Below are 9,760 nucleotides of genomic sequence, written 5' to 3'. Positions count from 1 at the left end.
CAGGGATGGGGAACCTTCGGCCCTCCAGCTGTTGCAAAACTACAATTCCCATCATGCCTGGACAGCCAAAGCTTAGCTTTGGCTGTCCAGGCATGATGGGAATTGTAGTTTTGCAACAGCTGGAGGACGGAAGGTTCCCTATCCCTGCATTATACTCTCTGTTGTTGCTGTACTGCAGTGTTATCCATTTGCTGTAACCCTGAATAGTGCAGAACAGTGATTGGCAGCCTCCAGCCTCCCCGTATGAATAATAATACACCTCCCCTCTGCCAATCACATCCCCGCACACGCAGCCGGAGACGTGGCTGACGCAGCGCTACCTAGCAGCACGCACAGCGGAACTCTGCGTCCTGACGTCACCAACCAAGTGTATTTCTGTCGGCCTATTTGTTTTCCCCTTCTGTGCCTTTAAACGTGACGTCATTTGCCTCCCGCTGATTTTCCTTAGTAATGTAACTTATGTTCCGCCTTCGGATTTAAAGGGGAAGTCGCTACGCTCCGAGGCCTAGCTGGCCTCCAACAGTCCCCAGTGTTTCCTGAATGCAGAGTCCTCGGTAAGGACGAGAGCGCGCTGTGAGGCCGTGATAGCAGGTAAGGGAGAGGACGGTGGCTGGAAGGGGACAAACCACTCGCGTGATCCTGTAGGGGTGTATGGAGCGGCGGTGTCTCGGCGCTGTACAGCGTGCTGTACTGTCTGTTATATCTGGGGTCTGGTCTGTTATAGACCTCTGCACGTGAGGGCTGTGTCCGGGAGTATAAGGGGGTGTGCCAGCACTGGGGGCTAGTGTGTAGTGTTATACTGGGGGGCTCTGTGTGTAGTGTTATACTGGGGGGGGGGCTCTGTGTGTAGTGTTATACTGGGGGGCTCTGTGTGTAGTGTTATACTGGGGGGCTCTGTGTGTAGTGTTATACTGGGGGGCTCTGTGTGTAGTGTTATACTGGGGGGCTCTGTGTGTAGTGTTATACTGGGGGGCTCTGTGTGTAGTGTTATACTGGGGGGCTCTGTGTGTAGTGTTATACTGGAGGGGAGCTCTGTGTGTAGTGTTATACTGGAGGGGAGCTCTGTGTGTAGTGTTATACTGGAGGGGAGCTCTGTGTGTAGTGTTATACTGGAGGGGAGCTCTGTGTGTAGTGTTATACTGGAGGGGAGCTCTGTGTGTAGTGTTATACTGGAGGGGAGCTCTGTGTGTAGTGTTATACTGGGGAGCTCTGTGTGTAGTGTTATACTGGGAGGGGAGCTCTGTGTGTAGTGTTATACTGGGAGGGGAGCTCTGTGTGTAGTGTTATACTGGGAGGGGAGCTCTGTGTGTAGAGTTATACTGGGGGGGGGAGCTCTGTGTGTAGAGTTATACTGGGAGGGGAGCTCTGTGTGTAGTGTTATACTGGGGGGGGGGACCTCTGTGTGTAGAGTTATACTGGGGGGGGGGGGGGACCTCTGTGTGTAGAGTTATACTGGGGGGGGGGGACCTCTGTGTGTAGAGTTATACTGGGGGGGGGGGGACCTCTGTGTGTAGAGTTATACTGGGGGGGGGGGGGACCTCTGTGTGTAGAGTTATACTGGGGGGGGGGGGGGACCTCTGTGTGTAGAGTTATACTGGGGGGGGGGGGGACCTCTGTGTGTAGAGTTATACTGGGGGGGGGGGGGACCTCTGTGTGTAGAGTTATACTGGGGGGGGGGACCTCTGTGTGTAGTGTTATACTGGGGGGGGGGGGGGGGGACCTCTGTGTGTAGTGTTATACTGGGGGGGGGGGACCTCTGTGTGTAGTGTTATACTGGGGGGGGGGGGACCTCTGTGTGTAGTGTTATACTGGGGGGGGGGGGGGGGGGACCTCTGTGTGTAGAGTTATTGTGTGACTGGCCTGATCTCTGTTTATCCCACCTAGTGCCACCATAGTGTGCCTCTCAGCTCTCCACCATACTTTGCTCTTCTTGCCTGGCCGCCCCTCCTCTCTAGTGCTCCGTGGTGTGTTTCTTCCCAAAAAATTGTGGAAATGTGAATTGGGCTCTGTTCACATGTGCGCTATTCGGCTTATATTAGTTTTTTTTTACAGCATTTACGTGCAGTAAATCCAACATGTCATCTGTATTCTGCAGGGCCCTATGATTACAGCCATACCCAGGTTATTTCTTTTGTTTTACTATTTTTTTTTTTTTTTTGGCAACTTTTTTATTTATTTTTTTTGCATACATGAGACTTTTTGAGCTGGGGGTCCAACAGTCCACCATCCCACCCACACCTAGTTCTGCATACATAGACACGGCTCTCTTCCAGCAATAGATCTCTGGCATGTGGGAGATCTTGTGTGGGGAGAGAGCTGTGCCCACTTATTGCAGCAATGTTGTGCACCCATTGGTCACCTCATGTGAGCACGGATGCAATTATCAAGATTAAGTACCCCCTGACCCCCAAATTGCTGGGATGCAAGGAAGCCCCCAGTGCACCAAATGGACTAACTAGCATTCTGAGTAAATGTCTTCTAAATGGTGCAACTGAGAAACATGAGAAGACTGAGCCAGAATGAGCAGCTTTGCTGCAGCAGATACATATCCACAGGTTCATATCCCTATAATAAATGTGTGATAGATGTGGACCTGCACCTGTCTACACAAATGGAGGGAAACAAGGTTAGGGGGGGCCCTAGTTTAGATATAGATTCAAGTCCTGCTTTGTATGGCTAAGGCCTCATCCACACTAGGAATGACCGAATTTACAGTAGGAACGAATAGAAGTGCTTCGTTCCTAATAGTAATCCGCTTATTGGGCTACAGGGCTTTAAAGTCTGATTCGCTCCCTGCTTCTCCTCCCCAGGTGCTGGAAAAAAGATGGATCCAGTCCTGGGAAACTGGGAGAAGTTTCCCAGGACGGGATCCATCTTTTCCCAGCTACAAAGCCCACAGACTGATGAGCAAAAATGCCGACAGGAAGAAAGTGCTTTGCTTTGTTCCTACTGTACATTCGCTTATCTCTAATCCACACATCTGTTTTTCTCCAGGATCAGCAATGTGCTGGAGAAACAATGTGTCAGTTTTTGCAGATCCACAAGAACTGATAGGAGGGCAATGGGCGGCCACAGGGTGGCGCCCGCCTAGGGCTTGCTAGGTAAGGGATGGTTCTCACTTGTGGATGATCCTATTGAAATTAATGGGTCAGTAAATCAGGATCCTGATTCAGACAGAAAAAACTTGTGTGGATGAGGCCTAAGATACGAATTATTCTTTAGGGCTCCTGCACTTCAGATTGATGATTTGTTTTTGTTTTTTTGCACAAGTCCTGTGAAAAATATCATCTTGGGTTTGTAATGCTTTATTTACTAATGCCTCGCTTGTGTAGGTTTTTATATGGTTGAACCTAAACCAGTTTTTTCATCTTACAGGTTTTTATGAAAGGGATATTTAAGCTTATTTATCAGACCACAAGGACCTTCTCCCAGCTATCAACCAAGAGAACTTTGCCGTGTCCTGTTACTTTACACCGCTTTACTTCTCACTTACCTCATCTTGGTACTTTGAATTTAAAATTAGCTTTACAGGCATCTAGTTGTCACAACATGGCGGAGCAGCGGTACTGTGTAGAGTATGCCAAGCGTGGGACTGCTGGTTGCAAGAAGTGTAAGGAAAAAATTGGCAAGGGACTAGTGCGGATTGGAAAAATCGTTCCAAATCCCTTTAGTGAATCTGCTGGAGATATGAAGGAGTGGTACCATGTCAAGTGTATGTTCGAGAAACTGGAACGCGTTCGAGCAACTACAAAGAAGATCGATGACCTTACAGAGCTCGAGGGCTGGCAAGAACTACAGGATGCAGAGAAAGATTTCATCAACCAGCATGTCAAAGGTAGCAGTCTTTTTGGAGTTAAAGGGATTGTCTTATGAAGACGACCCCTTTTTATGATCTGATATTGTCTTAGTGAAGTTCAGGTAACTATGAACACAACCAAACTGGGATAATTCTGTGCACGAGCCCAAAGGAATTAATGTAGCCTCAGCATCCACTCCCCATTCTACCTCTCTGTGGGCATCTGAACATTGCGGAGTACCAAGCTTGGAGGGTGGTCTGCATCATATGGAATAAATAAAGCATTTGCCCTTCATGGTCAGGATGAGTGGGTGTTCCAGAAATATGACCCCCAGTTATCACCTATCCTGTGGATATCATGACGGTGGGGGGAAACTGCTGACATATTTTTGTTGTAGTGAAATAGATTTCATGTGGAGCTGTCCATGTGGATGCAACGCTCTGCACCCTCGCCAGTCAGCTAAGCTGCAGTACCAGACACAGCCACACCAGCATGTAGGGGACGCAGCACCTACGAGAGTGCTGCAGTCCCTCTTGTCAATTGACCGCTGGGGGTGCCAGGAGTTGAATTATAAGGGTAATGAGTACCTATCTTCCAAGATGTAGAATATATTGAATGGTAATTATTTGTGTGAATAAAAACCCATGTTCCAGTAGACTACTGTTCTAATGCCTTGTAATCTTAGTGTACAACTCTGATATTACTCACAGAGCTTGCTGCCAAAGCAGGGGCTGCACCCACTCCCCGGAAGAAGACACCATCAAAAGCAAACCAATCTCCAGGGGCACAAAGTGCAACTCCTACTAAAGCATCGGCTGTAAACCCTTCACCCCTGAAGTTTTCAGGCTTTTCAGGTATGTGTTTGCTAAAATCATTTAATCTGTTCATTTACAAAAGTCTTTAAGCCACGTGACACAAGCGGAGAAATAGGGCCACTTCACACTGAGTAAAAACGGCAGAATCCTGCCGTGCTCAGGGTCCGGCAGCCTGTATGCAAAAACCTTAAAGGGGTTGGCTGCCTTATCACATATAGAAGAGGTGCTGTAATTATGAAACTTCCACACAGTATATTGTAGTCCAGCTCCCTTGCTCTCTCCTCAGCAGTTTGGACAGTGCTCATCTCCATTATACGGCCGTGCATGTGACCATGTGCCTCACCCTGAATTCTTCACTGCACCTGTCCTGGTTTCTGATGCGCAGTGCATTCCTAGAGAGGATGCCAGGCAAGGTGCATGTAGGGATGTCACGATACCAGAATTTTGAGTTCAATACCAATACCAGCTTTCTTATTTCGATACTAATACGATACTAAATAAAGTTTGAAAAAAATATGTAAAAATACAAATATAATATAATTTTTTTTTTTAAAAGGGAACAGGGATTTAGAACCTTTTATTATGATTTTTTTTTTTTTTTTAATTTTAACTTTTTTTAACACTTTTTAATTCCCCTCTACCCTGCAGCATACCTCCCTGTGCACAACAACTCCCAGTATACCTTCTTATGCACTAAAACTCCCAGCATACCTTCTTGTGGTGATTTGTAGTGCATAAGCAGGTATGCTGGGAGTTGTGGTGCATAAGAAGGTATGCTGGGAGTTGTACACAAAGAGGTATGCTGGGATGTTGTGTCGGAAGGCTGCTGCTGCACAACTGCAACTCCCAGCATACCTCCTTGTGCACTACAATCCTCAGCATACCTCCTTGTGCACTACATATCCCCAGCATTCCTCCTTGTGTGCAACTCCCCACAAGGAGGTATGCTGGGAGTTGCAGTTGTGCAGCAGCAACCTCCTGACACAACTTCCAGCAGCACAACTTCTTGTGCACTACAACCCCCAGCATACCTCATTGTGGACAATGAGGTATGCTAGGGGTTGTAGTGCACAATGAGGTATGCTGGGGGTTGTAGTGCACAAGGAGGTTTGCTGCTGGGAGTTGTAGTGCATTAGCAGCCTCCTAACACAACAACTCCCAGCATACCTGCTTGTGCACTGCAACTCCCCACAAGAAGGTATGCTGGGAGTTGTAGTGGACACAGAGGTATGCTGGGAGTTGTTGTGTCAGGAGGCTGCTAATGCACCACAACTCCCAGCAGCATAGCTCCTTGTGCACTACAACCTCCAGCATACCTTTGTGCCCAAGGAGGTATGCTGAGAGTTGTAGTGCACAAGAAGGTGTGCTGCTGGGAGTTGTAGTGCATTAGCAGCCTCCTGACACAACAACTCCCAGCATACCTCCTTGTGCACAACAACTCCCCACAAGAAGGTATGCTGGGAGTTGCTGTGCCACTGTACCGGATGGCCCCGAGGGAAGGGAGGGGGGGCAGGATTGTGGACACCGGAGGGTGCGAGGGACCGCATTGCACCGGCAGGTCCTGGTGGTGGTGCGGCGCGGGGGACTCTGCTGCAATGGCGGGAACAGGCGGGCACAGGGGACCCGGCTGCAGCAGCGGGAAGTGGTGGGTACGGGGGAACCGGCTGCAGCAGTGGGTCCTGAGTGGGGGGGGGAGTAGTTAAATGACTGCCGCCCGCGAGGTTGCAGGCCGCAGTCATTAGCAGTGGGGGCCGCTCCATATGCAGCAGACGCCCGAACCGTTTTTCTGCCCGAAATATCGATAGTAGTATCGATATATCAGTGCATCACTAGGTGCATGGTTACATGATCCTCCACGCTTGACCATCTTATGGACTGTATCACTGTCCAAACTGCTCAGAAGGAGGGGAGCAAGGGGGCTGGACTTCACTATCTCAGCAATGGAGCACAGTAGGACTCCAATATACTGTATAAAAGTTTCATAGCTGCAGCATTATGAGTCATCCTTATGTACAGGCGATAGGCATTTTTTTTTTTTTTGCATTGTACAGGTGTTTGAATATCAGCAAAAACCTTGCCTGAGTGCAGTGCCCTGGCCTTCTCCAATCCTAGGCTAGTGCACAGGGGCCTGTTCTAAAGTCCTTGGTGTTTTTAGTGGGAGCTTCAGAGTGGAACCAAACAAAGAAATAATGTGTCACTTTTTCATGCTCTTTTTCTCGTATTGAAGCCAGCGTAAGTGAAACCATGTGCTTTTGACGTGTCATTTCTGCATCAAAAACCATGTGGTTAATGGTTCTGCTAACATGCCCATTATCGGCCCCAGTGTATGTGATGTTACTGTCCCCAGCCCCCCCCCCCCCCCTGTAGCCATGGCACTAGTTTGCAGCCTCACTCTTTCATGTCTGTGCACCCACGGGTCCTTTGTAAATTGCTTCTGTTCTATTAACCTCCACTTACAGAGCTTTGGTATTTATTGTCCCTGAAGTGTGTCCTTTTAGAGGAGTCCCTCCATACAACTTTCCCCAGTTAGGGGAATGGCTATGACCAGAGCAGAAACCCACTACAAGGCCCTGCTGTCTTTCCACAGAACCCAGTGCTTAGTTTGCACCTATGTACTGCTTCACTTCTTGGGCAGTGATGGGGATCAGTCAGCAACCTCTTTCCTAAGTACTAATAGTCCCACTGGATTCTCTACAATCTGTCCAGAAAGGGGAGCTCCTCAAACATGAATGTTACATAGCAAACCTGCATTGTGTAAAACATAAGAATATTTAACCAACAAAACACAGTAATCACTGAACTCAAGGAGATCAGTAAAAACATTCCAATGAAGAACTCAATCAAGAGTCTCCACTGATGCCCCCAAAATTTTAAATATGCAAAACAAGGGTCCATTGAGCCTCAGTTGCGAGTCTCAAAATATGGGATAGCCAGATATCCCTAGCCTGTTAACACGGGGTGCCTTCATTATTGGGAGAGCACCGCCCTGATAAGTAGCCCCTTAAGTCCTACTCGGTTGTGAGTATTGGAACATAAATTGGGAAACAGGGTGGCCCCTTTTGTGTCGAGGTCAAACTCAAGGTGCGAGTATTGCGACGTGACAAGGGCTTGCCGAGGCGGCCATCCATCCATAAGGAGAATATTTGTTGGTCTAACAGTCTAAATTTCTTGTTCGAACAGCTAAACCAGACCCATCATCACCTGCACCTAGTTCTAGCAGTGGCTCAAGTCTTTCTACAGCTCAGTGTGATCCCAAGCACAAGGACTGCCTGCTACGTGAATTCCGCAAGCTATGTGTCATGGTAGCAGACCAGGCAAGCTACAATACCAAGACCCAGATCATCCATGACTTCCTGACAAAAGGAACAAGTGGCGGTATGACTTGCAACTGAAATCGATCACATTATTTAGATTGCACATAAAACCTTTGCAGAATTTCTGAAGGGGAGTTTGGGTGACTTAAAGGGGTACTCAGGAGGAAAAAAAAATATTTTTAAATAAACTGGTGTCAGAAAGTTAAACAGTTATGTAAATCACTTACATTAAAAATATCAAGCTTTCCAATACATCCATCAACTGCTGTATGACTTACATGTTCTTTCCAGTCTGACACAGTGCCACTGTCCGTGACAGGAACCACAGGAAAGATTTTCTATGGTGGTTTGCTATTGCTCTGAACCAGGTGGCAGCAGACAGCACGGTGTCAGACTGGAAAGAATACACCATTAGCAGCAGGACTTCCAGTAGCTGATAAATAGTTGATGTGAGTTTTTTAAATAGAAGTAATTTACAAATCTCTATAACTTTGACACCAGTTGAATTAACCCCAAGGGGACACAGCCAGTTTTGGCGTTTACGACAGGGCCAATTTTTTCAAATATGACGTGTCACTTTAAGCATCAATAACTTTGGAATGCTTTAACCAATCCTTGTAATTCCAAGATTTGGTTTTTTTCGTGACATATTCTACTTTATGTTAGTGGTAAATTTGGGTTTATAACTTTAGAATTTTTTTGTGAAAAAACTCCACAAACAGTTGTGAAAAATTTTAAAAAAAATAGCATTTCTCTACATTTGAAAGTCTCTGCCAATAAGGAAAATAGTAATACTACATAAATTATTTATTAATTCCTATCTAGAACATGTCTACTTTATAATAACAGCATTTGGTGAACATGCTTTTACTTGTTTAGGATGATAGAGGCCGTTAATGTTTAGTAGCAATTTTCAAATTTTTCATGAAAATTTCAAGCTGACAAATTCTTTAGGCACCAGTTCCGTTTTGGAGTATATTTTGGAGGCCTGTATACTAGAAACCCCCATAATTTACCCCATTTTGAAATCTTCACCCTTTCAAGTATTCAAATCTACAGTCCTGTTTTTTTTTTTTTTTTAACTCTTTGGGCATTTCACAGGAATAGCTGCAAAGTAAGAGTGAAAAGTTAAAATTTGCATTTTCTTTGCAGAGATTCCAATGTAATCCTATGTATTTTTTACCACACCAAATACCGTTACCGATCCACCAATGCCGGCAATTGCCGATGCTGGAACTCCTTTGGGGGTCCAGTGGCAGTTGCACTAGACTGTCAGCTATCAGCTGACAGTTTAGTTGCAGCTCCCGTCACTGTTTGTGTAAACAGCGAGCATCCGAAGCTGCGCAGTTATAATACGTCATTGTGCTGAAACTAACCTTCTACCATGACGTATTATAACTGCATGGTGCGGCTAGGGGTTAAAAACAATTTTGTTTTCTCCAGATTGCCCCTTTAAAGATGGTTACACAGGCTGATATACTCTTGCATGATATCTCCATACTAATTCAGGGAACTCTGAAATCATTCATTATTACAGCATACTTTAAAATCCCTTGATAACAACATAATCTTTTGAAGACTGGTTCTAAGTAAATGTATACAGCATCTGAATGGTTTACCTAATGGGATTATCCAGATAAAATGTATTTCTTTAGATCAATGGGTGTCCAAGTCTCTTGTCCCCTTCCAGTCAGCTGTTTAAAGTGTCACTGTCGTTATAACTGTCAATCTAAATCAGCAGTAGATGTGACATAAAGCAAGTTTGCAATATACATTCATTATTTTTGTTATGCTGTAAAACAAAGCTGAACTTACCAGAAATCCAGGTCCAGTC

The 9,760-nt window shown here is 46.1% G+C and overlaps 1 protein-coding gene across 2 annotated transcripts in view; it reads left to right on the top strand.

Moving 5' to 3' along the window:
- The first annotated feature begins 358 nt into the window (after window positions 1-358).
- The window catches only part of LIG3 (DNA ligase 3), a 30,052-nt gene continuing 20,650 nt past the window's right edge, over window positions 359-9,760 (top strand). The window contains exons 1-4 of one of the 2 annotated variants that reach the window (XM_069971193.1): window positions 359-554; window positions 3,376-3,835; window positions 4,508-4,651; window positions 7,793-7,987. In XM_069971193.1, the coding sequence (XP_069827294.1) occupies window positions 3,382-3,835; window positions 4,508-4,651; window positions 7,793-7,987 (793 nt within the window). In that variant the 5' untranslated portion in view covers window positions 359-554; window positions 3,376-3,381. Of the gene's footprint in view, window positions 592-3,375; window positions 3,836-4,507; window positions 4,652-7,792; window positions 7,988-9,760 lie in introns of both variants that reach the window. The other variant, XM_069971192.1, reaches the window with a different exon arrangement.

This window comes from Dendropsophus ebraccatus, chromosome 5 (assembly GCF_027789765.1).
Source record: "Dendropsophus ebraccatus isolate aDenEbr1 chromosome 5, aDenEbr1.pat, whole genome shotgun sequence".
Classification (NCBI taxonomy): Eukaryota; Metazoa; Chordata; class Amphibia; order Anura; family Hylidae; genus Dendropsophus; species Dendropsophus ebraccatus.
This window is presented reverse-complemented; position numbering and strand designations above follow the sequence as displayed.